At 49.5% G+C, this 17,749-nt stretch overlaps 6 protein-coding genes across 6 annotated transcripts; 2 read left to right on the forward strand and 4 right to left on the reverse strand.

Annotated features, from left to right (window-relative positions):
• Positions 1-35: 35 nt before the first annotated feature.
• On the forward strand, positions 36-1,076 carry M430DRAFT_103878 (hypothetical protein; the record flags this gene model as incomplete). The annotated part of the gene is made up of 3 exons (XM_024860888.1): positions 36-167; positions 264-485; positions 579-1,076. 3 exons carry the CDS (start codon positions 36-38, stop codon positions 1,074-1,076), a joined length of 852 nt encoding a protein of 283 aa, XP_024720506.1.
• Positions 1,077-1,272: 196 nt separating this feature from the next.
• Positions 1,273-2,821, reverse strand: M430DRAFT_42963 (hypothetical protein; the record flags this gene model as incomplete). Its single annotated transcript, XM_024867593.1, has 3 exons — positions 1,273-1,548; positions 1,606-2,748; positions 2,795-2,821. The coding sequence occupies 3 exons, from the start codon at positions 2,819-2,821 to the stop codon at positions 1,420-1,422; spliced, it is 1,299 nt and encodes a 432-aa protein (XP_024720507.1). The 3' UTR covers positions 1,273-1,419.
• Positions 2,822-5,589: 2,768 nt separating this feature from the next.
• On the forward strand, positions 5,590-10,004 carry M430DRAFT_122913 (hypothetical protein). Its single transcript, XM_024861861.1, has 4 exons — positions 5,590-7,663; positions 7,749-8,749; positions 8,805-9,172; positions 9,238-10,004. Exons 1-4 carry the CDS (start codon positions 5,710-5,712, stop codon positions 9,602-9,604), a joined length of 3,690 nt encoding a protein of 1,229 aa, XP_024720508.1. The 5' UTR covers positions 5,590-5,709; the 3' UTR covers positions 9,605-10,004.
• M430DRAFT_67312 (hypothetical protein) lies at positions 9,575-12,314 on the reverse strand. The gene is made up of 2 exons (XM_024869284.1): positions 12,220-12,314; positions 9,575-12,172 (listed from the first exon to the last, which is right to left on the reverse strand). The coding sequence occupies exons 1-2, from the start codon at positions 12,265-12,267 to the stop codon at positions 10,001-10,003; spliced, it is 2,220 nt and encodes a 739-aa protein (XP_024720509.1). The 5' UTR covers positions 12,268-12,314; the 3' UTR covers positions 9,575-10,000.
• Positions 12,315-12,456: 142 nt separating this feature from the next.
• On the reverse strand, positions 12,457-13,506 carry M430DRAFT_35586 (hypothetical protein). Its single transcript, XM_024866769.1, has one exon. It carries the CDS (start codon positions 13,219-13,221, stop codon positions 12,517-12,519), a length of 705 nt encoding a protein of 234 aa, XP_024720510.1. The 5' UTR covers positions 13,222-13,506; the 3' UTR covers positions 12,457-12,516.
• Positions 13,507-14,726: 1,220 nt separating this feature from the next.
• On the reverse strand, positions 14,727-16,590 carry M430DRAFT_251290 (hypothetical protein). Its single transcript, XM_024865194.1, has 4 exons — positions 16,452-16,590; positions 15,927-16,378; positions 15,445-15,879; positions 14,727-15,397 (listed from the first exon to the last, which is right to left on the reverse strand). The coding sequence occupies exons 1-4, from the start codon at positions 16,555-16,557 to the stop codon at positions 14,957-14,959; spliced, it is 1,434 nt and encodes a 477-aa protein (XP_024720511.1). The 5' UTR covers positions 16,558-16,590; the 3' UTR covers positions 14,727-14,956.
• Positions 16,591-17,749: the final 1,159 nt, after the last annotated feature.

Raw genomic sequence — 17,749 nt, forward strand, 5'->3', positions numbered from 1 at the left:
TTTCCTTGCATAACACTCCTTTTCAGTCATTCAAGATGGATACCCTCGTCGCACAATACACCCAGCCGAAGTTCGAGAAAGAGAACTACTCGGAAGATGACCAGATGGAGCTGTACCAGCCAACACCAAGCTTGTCTCTTAAGTTCGCCATGCCTCCTGTAGCCCAAGTACGTACCTCACATTCTTTCTTCCATCTTCTCGAGTTATCTGCAGGCTGTTTTAAAGCTATTTGGAATTGGTATTGACGATATCCTGGATAACAGCCTTCAGCCTGGCTGCGCGCAGCAACAGATGACCACGCCAACCCCAACTGCCCCATCAAGATTGCACACGGTACAACAACATTAGGATTTCGATTCCAAGGCGGTATAATAATAGCTACCGATTCGCGAGCTACAGCGGGGAATTGGATTGCCAGTCAAACTGTCAAGAAGGTCATCGAGATCAACAATTGTTTACTGGGTACTATGGCCGGTGGTGCTGCTGTGAGTCGTCTTTTCCCGAGGCCTCCTGTCATTGTCATGATCATGGAGATCTGCAGTTACTTTGCGAGCTACCTGCTGATAAGAGGAATATAGGACTGTCAGTACTGGCTCGCATACCTAGGTATGCAATGCCGCCTCCACGAACTCCGCCATAAGCGCCGTATCTCTGTCGCTGCGGCCTCTAAAATCCTCGCCAATCTTGTCTACTCCTACAAAGGCATGGGGCTGTCGATGGGGACGATGTGCGCTGGCGTGACTCCCTCCGAAGGCCCTGCTCTCTATTACATTGATTCCGACGGCACACGTTTGGCCGGAAATCTCTTCTGTGTCGGTTCCGGACAGACATTTGCATACGGTGTGCTGGATGCGGAATATAGATATGATTTGAGTGACGAAGAAGCGCTGGAGCTGGGAAGGAGGAGCATTTTGGCCGCCACTCACAGAGATGCCTATTCAGGTGGTTTCATTAACCTGTATCACGTAAAGGAGGACGGATGGGTTAAGCATGGGTTCAGTGATACAAACCCAATATTCTGGAAGACGAAATTGGAGAAGGGAGAGTTCTCTAACGTTACTAGCGAACTCGTGTAATACGGATCTGTTGTAAACGGGTAGATGGAAGAGGAGATTTCTTTGATTGTCTCAATAGCATGCATGGTTGAGGTTGGCGCGAGGGAGGGTAAGAGGGCCTTGTACAATACTGCTTCACTTCATCAGTGGTATTAGCCATCAACATCTTCTGATCTGACTGATTTCGTATTCATTTGTGAGACTAGCATTGCCCGTGGGCCCCAGTTTCATATATACCAGTCGGCAAGTGCCTCGTCATCTATCTACATGTCTCAAAGGCCTTCAAATTCAGATACCCAAGCGCCATTCTCCTGCATATTTCTTGCAATGTCCATTTTCTCTTCACCTCGACTGTCAGTTAAGCCTAAATCCGCGATCTCTGCGCCTGGTCAGACATCTTGCTCGATGGAGATCTGCCTGGCAGGCCATATTCATAAGCTGCAGCAGAGTATGGGCCGTAGGAATCATTGAAAGATGGAGATAGGAGTTTCTGCTGGTCCCACTTAGTTCTCAATCCCTAGATTCCGTCTGAAGCTTGAGTTGGACTTACACTGGACGTCAGCTTAACGTGCTTTGTTGGTTGCTCGTATTCGTCTTCATCGTCGGTATCATTATATATGTCCTCAACTTCTCGTTTGATACCGTGGGGTTGGAAGCCAGAGCCAAAACGAGGAGAGTTGGCGACCTGCTCAACGTAGTTATCCACATCGCTCGGGTCACGTATGATATCGTGTGATCCAGAGCCAGAGTCAAGATCTGAGGGACTCGAATCCCACTCAACACTGTTATTCATATCGTTGGGTTCACTCTTGATACTGTGGGATCCAGAGCCAGGGCTAAAGCCAGAGGAACTTGCCACACACTCAGTGGCGCTCCTGTCCCCCAAAGAATCAGTGACGACAATCCCAGTCTCAGAATCGGCGTTCTCTCGCTCATTCCTACCGGCGATGCCATCGAAGGCGAACTCGTTGGCAGCGTGTTCCCACTGACCCCCACCGGCAATACCGTCTTGGAGATCTTGACACCTTCTCATGAGGTGTCTAACCTCAGTGGCTTGCTCAGCGATATAATCGTCTCTCAGTCGGGCATCGGCAACGGCATTCTCATACGCCAGTCTATATTGCCGGCTCTCCTCTTGAAGCTCTTCGATGATGGAATTCTGTCTGGCCATCATCTCGGTCTGTTGGTCTGCGATATCGGCTTCCCTAGCGAGGGAATCTTCTTTGACTGCGATTACCTCGTGGAGATAATCGATTACTGCATCCTTTTCGCTGATGACAGTATTCTTTTCCTGGGCAAGAGTTGCGAGTTCTTGTTCATAATGAGCGGTGGTGGCCTGGATCTGTTCGGCCAATATTTCTTGGCGGTAGCTTGCATCATTACTTAAAGCAAGAGCATGATGCAGAGTTGCGCTCTCAAGCCGGAGATTAGCCAGTTCGGCATCTTTCTCGTCGGATCTCTGGTACATCTCCGCAATCCTTATGTACAGCCCTTCCATTTTGTTATCCCTTTCCTCCATCTTGCACTCAGCATCTGCATACTTTTCTTCCCACTCCTTGATCTCATCAACGTGAGCGGCGGTGATCTTGTCGAAGTCGTCAATCCAAGCATCCATTATGGCAATGGCATTTCTGAGCTCCGGTACCTGCGCGAACAGGGCATCATGCAAGTCACTAGCTGCTTGGCTAGCACCCTTTTTGTTGTTAGATAGTTGATGGCTTAGCGGGGGGAAGACTTACGGCCAGGGAATTGGATTCACGATTCATCTCGAGTACTTAATATATTTCGAGATGTTAGGTGTTGGGCAGGAGGTATGGAAGATGTTTGTGTCGATGTTAAAGTCAAGGTATGAGAAGGTCGTGGAAGATGGAGAGAGTCGGTGTAGTTGAAGAAATTGTCTGGAATGCGAAGAGGCGTCTCAACATAAATGGAGTAGGAATTGTCGTGTTGCTATTATCGGATTGTTATTCAGACTGCTCGCCATCCCCATCGTTCTCCCTATTTGTCTCTCGGGCTGAATCCAAGCGGACGGGGGGACCAATGAGAACGCAGAACCCGTCGAATTTATGGATGATTCTCTGAAGTTTAGCTTAATCCAAAATTCAAGAGGTTGAATTCTCCCAAAACCAGTCAGAGAGATCGACTGGTGGTCTTGGTGTTCAATGCTTTCTGGTTTAGATGTGGAGGTGGAGTTTGAAGTTGCCGAGGGACTTCCTTTTCTTATAGATTTCAAGATATTGTCTAATATGGTGTCTTACCAATCCATGGTTCACTCTTTCCATATTATTGTGCAGGCCTTTATCTTAATATGTGGAGTAAGTACTCTTCATCGGTGGTAATTCCGTCATTGTCCTCCCCTTCGCTCTGTCCTATTTTCACTGCCACATCTTTTGGAAAATACGGCACGGCGTGCACCACGGAACAGCCTAATGTGATTAAGTGACTCAGTTTGGTTTATATTGGTAGCGAAGTCGTTGGAACGCTTTGTTAACAATAAGATTGGATGGAATCATGGAATATCGCATCTAGGGCAAAGTCTCACGAAGAGCCTCAACCTTGAGGGACCTCGGCTTATCAACTTAGGCATACAACAAGGTACATATGGGAACCAACCCAGATTTCAGTTTTTAACTCTCTAATTTTATATCACCTAGCCCTTCTTGTGACCAGGTCAATCTACGGTTCTCTACTGAAGCTAAAAGTTCAATTCCACAACTTGTTGCAAGTAGCCACTCTCATCCCGTGCCGTCTGGCAGCCCCTATGCCTCTCTTTCCCTGACATGTTATTCTCTTTTTCCAGATTTCCTGCGATCGTAACCTTGAGGGTGCGACACCATGGAGTATGATGCTCATAATCGACCATTCTTACCTCATAAGGGATCATAATGCCAGTGGGAGATGTGCAGACGATCCAACGCAATTTATTTCTGCGTTTGGATTTGATCATGTCAAAAGTAGAAATAGAGATATATCTACCGTGGATTCTATGATAAAATCATGTTACCAGCATATCTTCTTGAACCTTGTGAGCTTGTAAGATTCTGGTTGAGGGCTGAGCCCCGCAGAGTGAATGTCACGCTGGAGCAAAGGGATAACCACAAAAGAATCCTTGGTGTCAAAAAGGAAGCCTTCTGACTGTTTGTAGTGCAAACTGAGATTCGTGATACGTCTGCGGATACTATCCAAGGGTAGTAGGTTTCTTGGATTAGAGAAACTGATGTTCAATATTAAGTAGGTTCCTTGATCAAGTTCACCTGTTGAGCAGTGTCCCAATCACGCGTACTATAGAAGGCTTTGACTGATGACGCCGTTATTGAAGTTTATTGCCTGCATATTTGGACGAACAGTAACGTACTACTAACGATATAGAAAAGTCATTGACCACTGACTATTATTTTGGCAATACTTTTGTGGTTACCCCTGATAATCTTCTACTTCTGGGCAAATACAATTTGGGGTATTACCGTATTATACGTGATGACTATAGTATGAATTAGGACTGTGGCAGGAGTTTCAGGGCTAGTGCCTGACCTGGTTTCTGAGAGAGGTTTATATGCAGTCTGCAAAATGGCGGTTAAGGAAAGTTCTTTTGATCCATTGTCTTTGAGTGCCAAGCTCAAGGCCTGACTTTGAGTGCATTGGCAATAGCATAGGTAAGGTACATAATGATTATATGCATAAACTGGATATAGAATTAGTCTAAACTCAAAAGCCCTGTGATGTATCAATATTTATAAGCTTCGATATCCTCCTACGAGTTGCACTTGGTAGAAAGATAGGAGTAGGTATAAATCGCGTAGGTGATTGAGCGCTCTGTCGCAGATCGTTAGCTTTTCAAAATAGACATCATGGGGGCCAAAAGTTTAACATATAATGCCCTGTTTGCCGCTGGTTTAACACGGCTAATAGGTAAGTAGAATTTAGGTCTTTTACTGTCGCTGTCGCTATCACTCCCATCATCGGCTTCCCCTCAATAGTGACGGGACGGACCAATCTCACAGGTGACCGGGATAGATTATGGGCGGAAAACTTGATATTGATGGCTGTGGCACCAAATTCTTATACATCATGTATACTGATGTCAAGGAATCAGGAGTTAGAGTACTTGGACAGACGTCGTTCGACTCGTTCCTCACATCTCGATCTCGTATCTCGCGTATTTCGGGTGCTCTACTTCTAGGGGATGCAAGCAAATGCTACATACAGTATAATGCAAAATCGAATAAAATGATATAAGATTGAGTTTGAGAATGGAACTAAACATTCTTAGAAAGTTTCCTCTCCCTGCAAGAGAGGTTGACGCATGGAAGGGGCTACCTTACGTCCACATTCCAATCTGGTCATGTGACGCGTGCAGTTTTCGCAACTTCCAACATCTCGGCAGTTGTCCATTCTCTCCTTTGTACTGTATAAAGTACTTCGCCTTCAACATACGCAATTGGTATCTAAGCGAGAAGCCGAAACTTCAGCTTCGATCTGTGGAGAACCGTCCAGAATCAAACGCTCTAGTCTTGTTCATTGTTCATCGCTGTATCGTCTCCCGTTCCCTTTCTATTCATAGATCCCGATACCCCTGTGAAGAGAAGATATCACGAGCACGACTCCCGCAGCCTTCTCTTCTCCGACTCTTTAGCACAGTGACCTATGTATTGCCATGGAAGTCCACGTCCGAAATGTGCCGGAACAAGGGACTGAGAAGGGACTGAGGAACTTTTTGAAGCCCCATTTGGCAAAGCTTTCGATCCGGAACGTCCATTGCCAAAAGCAACGAGGAAAGCGATTCGCATCGTTGACCTTCCTTAATATCGAGGATGGAGAACGATTCTTAGCCCACCATGGTCAGATTAAGAGGCCTCCATATCAAGGCAAGAACTTCTCCGCCCGTGCCGCTCTCTCCACCGTCACCAACATCCCCAACAACCGCACTCGCGTGAGCACGGCGAGCAATTCTACCTCTGCGGTCAATCTCGTATTTCTAAACCAAACCATCTACTGCGAGAAGAGCAATCGAGAAGCCAACAAATACCTGCTTCGAGTGCTTGAGAAGGAGGAGAGAGACCGACAGCAAGTCAGAGTCACAGATGTTCCTGCTACTCCGCATGACCCCCAGCCCCGAATCACTAAATTTGTACCAATCACTTTCCATTGCTCCTCTGCCTCCTGTGGCGTTTGGACCTATGCAAAGGCAGACCTTGTCTACGCACCGCAAGTGAGATGGCCGGCGGTAAATGGAGTTGTTAAATTTGGAGAGAGAACCTTGATTCTAACGTTTCGATCCGGTCAACGCATTGAGTTTCATTACTCTGGCATTTCAAATATTACAATGGAGACTGGATCTGTCTCTTCGTTTATCATTTCTATGATTCAGCCTCCACAATTCTTTGAATCAATCACTGATCCACTTACGCAACTGATGGAACAACTTAACCTTCAACCACCAAACTTACCCCAGAAGAGGAACGGTCCGGACAGACACAGGCTTTCTTCCCTAGGCGGAGAACATGAACCAATTTCGGGAATCTGCTACGTTTACCGGATTGTACTAGCAGAAACGGACAGTTATGAACTGGAAGATCGTATGCATAATCTACGAAAGGCGCATGGACTGCCCTTTATTATACACCGACGTACAGAAATCTTTTACCAGTTAGAACCTCTTGCAACTGGATTTGCGAAACTCCAAGACACTCTTTCCAGTTTGAAGATTGGATTTCCATTCGAGCTGAAGTTTCAAATTCAGAAGTTGGTACAGAATAACTACCTCCTTCCATCGGTTGTGATAGGCTTGTTGCCCGAGATCACTAGGATGACAGAGCGGTCACCCATCTCTGTGTGCATTAGTGCCATCAGGAAATTGTTTATGCAAATTCCTTTCCCTGGAACCGATATTGAAGCAGAACAATTTCAACTCGAGTCAATTGTCGATCTTCTCCGAGACAACGAGAACTACTATAATACGGAAGGAGTTTCTCTAGACGAAATTGGAACCAAAGAAAGGTCAGAAAATGTTGCAATCATTCATAGGGTTAAAATCACTCCATCGGGTACTTTATTGTACGGACCAGAGCCTGAAAACAATAACCGTGTTCTTCGAAAGTATCCTCACCATCATGATTACTTTCTTCGAGTTCAATTCTGCGATGAGGATGGGCAATCTGTTCGATTCAGCTCCCGTGTTTCGCTTGATAGAATTTTCAATGGTCGATTCAAGAAGGTACTCAGGGATGGTATCAAGATTGCAGATAGAATTTATACTTTCCTTGGATTCTCTCATTCTTCACTCAGAGCCCAGACATGTTGGTTCATGGCGCCCTTTTTCTACGAAAACAGCCTTATGATTGGTCAAATGCTCATCCACGACCTTGGAGACTTCTCTACCATCCGCTCTCCCGCCAAGTGCGCTGCCAGAATTGGACAAACATTCTCGGACACGCCAATAGCAGTGCCAATCGATCCAAAAGTGGTTGTGGAGGTGAACGACGTAGAAAAAAATGGCAGAGTCTTTAGTGACGGTGTAGGAACGATGTCTACGTCTGTCATGCAGGCTATCTGGAGCAAGCTGTCTAAGGGGGGTGGGAAGCCTACCTGCTTTCAAATCAGATATGCGGGTACGTTCCAAATTCTGTGGTTGTTTTAAGCCTTAATCCCTCGTTCTGCAGAATAAAACTTGATAAAGCTAATTCCCTCAAATAGGAGCCAAGGGTATGATATCCTTGGATAGCCGGCTCCAAAGCGACGCTCTCGTACTTCGCCCTTCAATGATCAAATTCGATGGCTCGAACAAGACCGATATCGAGATTTGCGAAGGAGCATGGAAACCACTTCCATTGTATCTCAATAGGCAGTTTATAAAAATATTGGAGGATATGGGTACAGAGGATAGTTTTTTCCTCGACCTCCAGGCCAGAGAAGTTGAAAGACTGCGACTGGTTACTGAAAGCCCCTTCAATGCGTCCACGTTCTTGAAACGACAATCGGTCGGAGAAGTAATTCATCTTCCTTGGCTTATCAACAAGCTTTCCTCCCTTAATCTCAATTTTCGACTCGATGGTTTCCTTCGTGACGTCCTGGAGATGGCCTTGCTTGTAGAGCTCCGTCTTCTCAAACACAAAACGAGAATTCCCGTTCCTGAGGGTTGGCATCTTCATGGTATAATGGATGAAACTGGGTTCCTTGAAGAAGGACAAATAATTTGTATAATCAAAGATGAGTCAGGGGCAAAGAAGGTATTCGCTGGCAAGGACTTTATAATTTCCAGAGCCCCCGCCCTTCATCCTGGGGATGTTCAAGTGGTAGACGCGGTTATACCTCCAAAAGGATCACCCCTCAGAAATCTCCACAACTGCATAATCTTCAGCCAAAAGGGTTATCGAGACCTACCCAGTCAATTGAGCGGTGGTGACCTCGATGGTGACCGTTACTACCTCATATGGGATAAAAAGGCCAGGCCGAAACGAGTCTTCAGCCCTGCTGATTATCCTAGATTAGATCCTATTGACATAGGACGCCCGATAACCACAGAGGACATGACAGATTTCTTCATCCAATTCATGGAGACCGATCAGCTTGGACGAATTGCCGTCCTTCATCGAATTCTGGCTGATCAGAAGGAACTCGGTACATTGGACCCAGATTGTATCACGCTTGCAGAAATGCACTCCACAGCCGTTGATTTCTCTAAGACTGGAATACCGGTACTCTCCCTTGCTCACATTCGGCATAGCTATAGCTGACCTAAACTCCAATCAGGTTGATATGTCCAAACTCCCCAAATACGTCCGTTGGCGTCCTGATTTCGAAGCTCCCGGCCCCCACGTAACGATTGAGAAGAAGGAAGGTATTTCAATGGAACGGACGCTACCCCGGGACCCGGATGACGACGACGATGACGAGGACTTCCAGCGCTATCGGTATTACGAGAGCGATAATATCCTAGGCAAGCTATACCGAGCAATCGATGAGCGCGAGATCTTCGCCGAGATCCAGGAACGCTCCCGCGCCGACGGCAGGAGCCAGAACTCAACCGTCATGTACGCAGTATGGGAACACGTCCAGCGCCGCTGCCGACTAATCCAATGGGAACACAAGAAGGAATGGGCCCGAGGAATCCGCGACATGTGCTCCTCCCCCTCCCCCTCCCCCTACATTCCCCAAACCACACTAACGCCCCCTAAAAAAACAGGTACGAAGAATGCCTCCTCAACATCATGACCGAATACAGCGAGCACCCGCTCCGGCCCCTCACCGAGCTCGAAGCCTTCATCGGCAACATCCTCGGGCGAACCGGCGCCCAGACCAAGCACCAGCGCGAGCTCTCCACCAGCCTGAAGGAGCAGTTCGACGTCGACGCCGCCTACTTTGTGAACTGCATCGTGCGGGATGGCGCTGATTACTCGGATGAGGCCCTGGAGCGCAGTATGGCCTGTCTTGCTGTGTCGCTGGAAGATGACGCGCTGGCTGTGGCGAGGGGTAGCAGGGAACGGCTGCAGAGCTTTAAATACCTCGCGGCGGCGGTGTGTCTGCGCGAGGTTGAGAGGTTGCCGGGATGATTCTGTGATACTCTCTCTTCCTTCCTTGCCTTCTTTCTTTCTTCCTTTGCTTACGAATTTGCTCCGGTGGTTGATGATATCATCTCTTGCGTGCTGAAGCAGTATTTCTCGCTGATTGATATCCATGGGCTGTATACAACCCTTACGTTACTTGCCTGCTTGCTTGCTATGATAACGAATTCCCTTTTTAAATTATCGCCATATTTAGAGAAAACTATCCGGTGAACAATCTATTATTTGCTAAGCAGAGCAAGGAGCAGTAGTAGAAACAACCGCAGCAAATCATTATGTTACAAGTTTTCTAGCAGCCAGCCAAATCATAGCCATCCATCGGCCCCCTTCCACGCTTAAAACCCACAAATCCTCTTTTCACAAATCCATCCTCCAAAAGCTTTCTTACATGGTATTATCACCATTATCATCGCCCTGCTCGCGCGGTTCAACACCATGGAAAGCCTCCCCGAATGCAGAATCATCCATGCCGACGTCCATATCAAGACTTAGATCGCCGTCGCCGCCCATCTCGCTGTAGTTCGCGAGTGCTTCGCCGGCGGTGTCGAGATCGCTCAGGTCGCCGAAGTTGTTTGGGCTGGTGCTGAAACTTGGGAGAGGCGTGTTCTCGGCGGTGACGGTGGGGTTGGGGGAGACTGTGGGGATGGTTGGTGGGGCTGAGACGCCGGCAGATGTTGATGGCTCGTTGGGTGCGGTGACAGGACTCACACCGCCGGGAGGGACGACGACCCAATCGCCTGTGCCATCCGTAGATGTAGATTGCTCATTTGCGTTGGCCATGCTGACATCTTGTTGAGGAGCTTGAGCTTGAGCTTGTGGCTGTGGCTGCGGTTGCGGTTGCGGTTGCGCTTGTTGCGATGGCGGTTGCGATTGGGGCTGGGCCTGTGGCTGAGGCTGGGGTTGAGGCGAGACACGAGCAACAGGTTGGGGGGAAGGTGCTTGCATTCCTGGAGTAGCGGCAGAAGGGGGAGCTTGTAGATGAGGTTGTGGTGAAGGACCAAAGTTGCTCCCAGGTGTAGCGTTCGACGAGAGCCCGTTTTGATGATATTGATCAAGCAGGCCAGCTGCAGAATTTCCCATCTCCATATCCGTATCGTTACCCAAGACACCACTGTGAGGGGTCGCGTGGAGTGAACTCAAAGCTGTCTTTTCTGGGCTTGGCTGAGAAGGTGGGGGAGGAGCAGGTTCTTCATAGCCACCATCTTGGATGCGACGAAGTTCTTGAACAGCAACTGCATGACGACCGAGGGAGGCTTCCACTTTCGCCAAGATATCGTCGACTTTGGACGGAGTTTTGTTGTCCACTTTGCCATCTTCACCGTTTTCTTCGTCAATCTTTCCCTCGAGACGCCAATACTCAGGGCCAACGTCAGAGGGATCATTAACAGCGGTGCGGAGTTCTTTCTCGGCAGAGACAAGAAGAGCGTCCTTTTTGAACTTTTCCATTCTCTTTGCGTGCTTGGCCTTCAGCTTCTCAAGATCCTTATTGGTCTTCTCAACATGTTCCGCGACTTTCTTGCGAAACTCATCTGCCTTTCCAGGATCCAAACGACCTACATAGCTGTTCTTGACCGCATCCTTCTCTGGATCGAGTGGTGCATCGAAGATCCCTTCTGTGAGACTGGAGAGCTCGCCTCGTATGCCAAGCCCCAGATCTACAGGGATGATCTGATTGATCGAGTATGGTGAAGATAAGACTTCTTCCATCCATTCGTGGTTCTGTTTGTACCTAAGGCTACTAATGTCCCGAGGTGTGAAATGATCAAACATATCGCCGCGCGAAGCATCCTCATCATCGTCGACATCAAGAACTGCGACTGGACCACTTGCTGCGACATTCTGGCTGATGGATGCTTGTGTTCTGGCTCGCTTTGCAGGAGGAGCGGCGGAAGGCTGATGAGGAGGGTATGCCATTGTCTGGGGTACACGGGCCGGGAGTACGTTGCTGCCATACCCAGCTGGACCGCGCAGGTGACTTCGTGGAAATGTAATCTGAGGCCAGTTGGCGCGATCATGAAGCATGAACTCCTTCTGAACAATCTGTCCTTGTTGGTGGAGGTAGGCTCTGGTCTGTATCGTATTCTGGGCCCGCATATCAAGAGGGATTACGTTGGATGGAACTCGATCATTGGGGTCGCATTGCGCATAATGAATGATCCACAAGCTGGGATCTGGTTGGGGTCCGGAGGGATTCGCGAATTTGGAGGGCATGAGACGGTAGCGGCGACGGGTGTGGGTTGCGACAGGCTCGCTAGGAGCATAACCAGTTTTATGTTGATACATCTCGAGAGTATAACCACCATTAACTTCGAGTTGGAAAGCTGTCTCTGCAGGAGTCCAAATATAACCATCGCTGGGGCAATCGAAGGGCAAAGCCATGGACTGCCACACAAGAAGAATAGTGCCATCGGCAGGTCGATCAAGATACGTCCAATAGAAGGGAGCTTGGTCGCGCGCGATCTTTGGTGCGCCTAGAAGCCATTCTGCGACTTTCTCGGGATGGAGAGCTGGAAGGTGAGGAAATCGGTAGGTAGAGACGAGGTGGACGTGAGGGAGCTGTTTTTGTCAGCTCAATCGCATTGGGAATGAGGCTGATGACTTACCAAGTCCCGGTGAATGCCATGGCTAGGATCCTGCATCATGCCAGACATTTCTCCTTGAATATAGAGCGCGCAAAGTCTCGACAGATATTAGAGAGGAGGAGAGGAAAAGCTCAGTCTATGATGTCGCGATGAGGACGCGATCCCAACCGCTCCTCAACCGAGGTCACGTGGACCCCGTCCTAAAGGAACGTCAGCTCGCGAAAGTCTCGCGCCCCCTTTTCAATGATCAAGGGGTAGATTAAGGTGAAGGGGGAGATCGAGATCAAGGGGGATATCACGGTCAAGGAGATCACTTACTTAACGTCGGGGGTCCATCGCCACCATCTCCACGTCGGTCAGGAACCAATCCTCCTCTTCCATGACCCAGTCCATATCACCCTCCCAGACTCTCTCCCTCTCCCTCTCCAAGATCCACCTCTTCGTGTGTTCCAGCAATTGCTGGTACGCACGGCTCCAGTACTGGTCATAAACCCACTGTTGGAAGTCTGTGACCGCGTCCCCGTACCGCAGATGCCCAAGAGGCATGGGTCTCACCCCCTGCTGAGCCAGCGCCGGCGCCGAGCCCAGGTCAGGGATGAAGAAGCTCACTTGAGCCGGGTCCGAAAATTGATGTACTGGGAGCTGAGATGGAGGAAAGGGCAGAATGGGATCCGAGATTGTCAACCCCTCAAACAGCAGCCTCAGTTCCTCGATGGGATCTGGAAGCGCCGTCGCGGGGGCCGTGGCAGGGACGGGGATAGGGGTGGGGGAAGGAGCGGGGACGGCGACGGGCGCTGGAGCAACGACAGAGACAGCGACAGCAGCAGTCTTTCCCTGGCCCACCTTCGCAACGGCCGGTTGGGAGGGAAGAGACACCGACGCGTGAGCCGCCTTGCCAGTTCCCAGAGTCGGCCCCTGGGTGGAAGATTGACTGGCAGGAGGCTCTAAGTCCAACACAGGGAGCTGCGCGTCGGCTGCGCTGCGCTTCTTCTTCGTCGTGTTCAAGATGATTTTAGGAGGCATCGTTGTGAAAATGGGATTTTCGTTGCGAATGTGAGTGTGTTGTTGTGAGAGAAGTGAAGTTTGTTTGGGATGAAATGTGGAAGGAAGGTAGGTAGGAAAGAGATCGAGGGAGGATGAAAGTTGGAAGAAGATAGATCCTGATACACTCCTATTGAGAGGAGAGGACGCTCGCCAACGGGGTTGTGGTTTTTTCTTCCTATTGTCGACTCTCGTTAGCGGGCTGATATTCAATTCACTGCACCACCGCACCTCGCAGGTATTGTCACATTTTGGGATCAATCGACCTCCTATTGTTTCTTAGTGAGAGCTTCGGAGCATGCTATTGTCAAGGCCGTTAGATCGATCTTGGTAATATCCAATAGGGCAGCAGTCAGTTGCCAGCTCCAAGTGGTGTTGATTGCTCCAAGTGGTGTTGATTGCTCCAAGTGGTGTTGATTGCTCCAAGTGGTGTTGATCGCTCCAAGTGGTGTTGATCGCTCCAAGTGGTGTTGATCATATCACCAAACCCCTCAAAAGCGGACAGGACGCTCATCTCAGTCTATGCCTAGCCATACATCAGAGAGCCAGTTGAATATAAAGAGCTTTCAGATTCGCTGTCAGTTTTGCCGTAAATGCTGGGAAGGAATATTTCCATGATGCTCACTCATCCACTTCTCCATCCCAAATAACCGTGGACGTCGGGATAGGATACGGGGCTTCACAAGAGCTATCAACTTCCTTACTTAGCACCTCCATCCATCCCACGATCTCCCAGCCGAGAATCAGCTTCTTTAAGCCCGTCTGAGCGCTGGTAGATCTGCGTATGCCTCTCAAACCCCTATTCCCTCATCCTCACCCCAGAGAAAAGCCAAAACCCAAACATGTACACCACACAAGAATCTAATCTAAACCTGACTGGAATCCATTATATTCCCCCTTCCTCCCTTCCTCCCTTCCCTCCCCAGTTCCATCCCCATCCCCATCCTCCAGACTCCTATTTCCTATCCCTACAAAAGCCAGCTGTGCTAGACCTCTCAAACAGCTTACTTACACCCGAATAGATAAACAGCCTCCTACTGCCGCTGTCGCTGCTATTGCTATTAATGTTTTCAGTAGATAGATAAATCCGACCATTCCCTATCCCCATCTTTATTCATTTATACCCCACGATCCTCTAATATTATCATATCATCACAGCCCATAGTGAACCAACTACCTAAGTACTGATAGGAGAGGCAAAATAGAACCTAGAGATGTGAGTTAGCATGGAAGATTTTCACTTGAATGGTAAGGTAAGCAAGAACACGGCAGGCATATATATATCGGGATGAAATATGTGATGGGTACTCTCTATACAAGAATTGATATGATGGAGATTATATGTGCAATGTTCATGTGGGAGAAATATGTCTTTGAACAGGTGAGGCAGGAGGTTACTCTGTACCTTAGGCGAGTATGGATGGACCTGGCAAATGGCCGTGGTACAGCACCAAAACCTCACAGGCGTCGAATCACTGATATCTAAGGTATTGATGGGTATTTAGGGGTCGATCCATATACTTTTGTCATGTCATCTATTAGCTAAGGCTAATTGGTCGTGTACATTGATCCTCCTTAGGGATTCAATTACCACTCACCCACAAGTGAATGAGAATGATGACAGGCACGTAAGACGATTGATCAACTCAGCCGTTTTTTAAATGACTATCTATGATGAGTTTATGTAGTTAAAAAAAAACATCCCCTGAATTCAAACCTATGCCTGGTATGTCGACGCAGAAACGTTTCCACCACGCCCAGTCCAGTTGACGTGGATGTTGTCACCAACCTTGTACTTGGCGTTGGCGAACTCTGGCTTGATCTTGAAGGTGTGGGCACCGAAGTAATCTCTCTGGGCTTGGAGCAGGTTGGCGGGGAGGTCCTTGGTGCGGTAACCATCGAACCATGACAGCGCGGTCGAGAAAGCAGGGGTTGGGATACCCAGGAGAGCCGCCTTGGCGACAACATCACGCCATCCGGGTTGCGCCTTGTGGATAGCCTTGTTGAAGAAGTCGTTGAACAGGAGGTTCTCGAGGTCATTGTTGGCGCGGTAGGCGGCAGTGATGTCCTTGAGGAAGACTGAGCGGATGATGCAACCACCGCGCCACATGAGGGCGATGGATGGCTTGTTCAGTTTCCAGCCGTACTCCTTGGCAGCCTGGGGATTGTTAGTAAAGTCTCCAAAGACTGCAGAGACAGACATACCTCTTGCATCAACATGAAGCCCTGGGCATATGAGATGATCTTCGACGCGTACAAGGCCTGCTCCAGATCCTCGAGGAACTGCTCCTTGTTGCCCTCGAACTTGTTCGAGCGGCCAACGAATTCCAGAACCTTGGAGGCACGGGTACGCTCCTCCTTGAGGGAGGACAAGCAACGGGAGAGCACAGCTTCGGCAATCAGGGTGACGGGCATTCCGAGGTCGAGGGCGTTGATCGCGGTCCATTTACCGGTACCCTTCTGTCCAGCAGAGTCGAGGATCTTCTCAAGGAGAGGGGTTCCGTCGTCGTCGTTGTAGTACATGATATCGCGAGTGATCTCGATCAGGAAGGAGTCGAGAACCCCCTTGTTCCACTTGGCGAAGACATCACCAATTTCCTTGTCGTTCATACCGAGACCGCGCTTCATGATGTCGTAGGCCTGGGGGTGATTAGCTAGGGAACTGCAAATATGACTGGTCGCCTTACTTCGCAAATCAATTGCATGTCACCATACTCAATACCGTTGTGCACCATCTTGACATAGTGACCAGCACCCTCGTCACCGACCCACTCACAGCAAGCGTCGCCGTCGCTCTTGGCGGCGATGCTCTGGAAGATATCCTTGATGTATGGCCAGGCCTCCTCGTTACCACCGGGCATCAATGAGGGGCCAAATCGGGCACCCTCCTCACCACCAGAGACACCGGTACCGACGAATCGGATGCCCTTGCTGGCCAGGTATTTTGTCCGGCGGTTGGTGTCTGGGAAATGCGAGTTACCACCGTCGATGATGATGTCGCCCGGCTCGATGTGTGGCAGGAGGGTCTCGATGAAGTCGTCGACGGGCTTGCCCGCCATGACGAGGAGCATCATGCGGCGGGGCTTCTTGAGCTTGCTGACGAACTCTTCGATGGAGTGGGCGCCCTCAATGGACTTGCCTGGGAGCGGGATGGGTTAGCCAGGATTTCTCTGCGAGCCCACACCCCGCGGAGAAGGTTGGTCAAGGCTTACCCTTGGCCTCATTTGCGAGGAAGTGGTCAACCTTGGAGACGGTACGGTTGAAGGCCACGACGTTGAAACCGTGATCAGCGGCGTTGAGGATCAGGTTCTGGCCCATGACGGCCAAGCCAATAAGGCCGAAATCACCTCTGGCGACATTGTCAGCTTTCTGAGGCGGGAGGGTGAGGTCTGCGAGAGGTGCGGGGCGGCCGATGTCAATGCCGGCAAGACGCCCGCTGTAGATGTGACGAGACAGCTCTGGTCAGGAGAAATTCTTGGGGATCGAGATTCAGGGTGAGGTGCAGAGAACCGCTCCTCCAGGTCTGCAGCGCTGCATCGCGGGGGAAGAGAGAATGTGCTGGTGGCGGCGGGAGACTTGGGGGAGGGGAAGAAAGCGAATGACGATAGCGGATGGTGGGGTATTCTGGCAGAAATAAATCAGGCGACTTACGTTGGACCGCTCATCTTGGAGATGCGTCAATGGAACTGTATCGGAGGGGAGAGTTAGAGATGGCGGTGCGATGAGGAGGATTGGGGGGGAGGAATCTTACGAGGAGAAGAAGAATTTGGAGATGGACGGTTGTGGGAAGATGGACGGAGGATGGGGAAGGGGAATTTTGAAGAGGAGGGAGAGAGAGGGAGAGAGGGGTGTGACTGCGCGAGAAGAATTGAGGTGACGGAAGACGGCGGGGGGGGGGGCGTGACTTTGTTGGGGGGGGGATTACTTATTACTATTTACTTGGGAGTATTATTATGGATATGATTATGATTATGACTATTCTGATTATGATTATTCCTGCTCTTGAATGGTATATTCGCCCACCGTAGTAGGATTATTATCATTATTATCTGCTTAGCAACACGCAGTCTGGTCTGCCCGTCTTGTCTGATGTTTCTGCAATCTGCCGTCGTATGAGGGGGAAGGGGGCGTATTAGTCAACACCCCTCGCTCCCCCAACGCTACAATCCCTTCTACGGAGTAGTATATACTATAGACTACCTTATAGCCGTATAGCAATAATGATTGCCCAAACTTCAAAAGACCTAAAGACGCCAAACACCGCAAGTTGCCGCTGTCGGGCCTAGAAGGGACGTTCCTGCGAGCCCCGGCGCGGCGTCAAACCGTGCGTGTCTCTGCTCGGCCTTTGAGGGGCATTTACACGGAGTAATGCATCAGGCAGGTATCCTCTGATTCCTTTACCAATGCATCCATCCCCTAGATAAGGCTCCTAAAACTCCTTCACAGAGCGAAGGACCCGTCGCGAGGATTGCCCCGTACCGCAGGATATCGTAATAAACGCCGTGTTCTG

The sequence above is a fragment of the Amorphotheca resinae genome (assembly GCF_003019875.1).
Source record: "Amorphotheca resinae ATCC 22711 unplaced genomic scaffold M430scaffold_7, whole genome shotgun sequence".
Lineage (NCBI taxonomy): Eukaryota > Fungi > Ascomycota > Leotiomycetes > Helotiales > Amorphothecaceae > Amorphotheca > Amorphotheca resinae.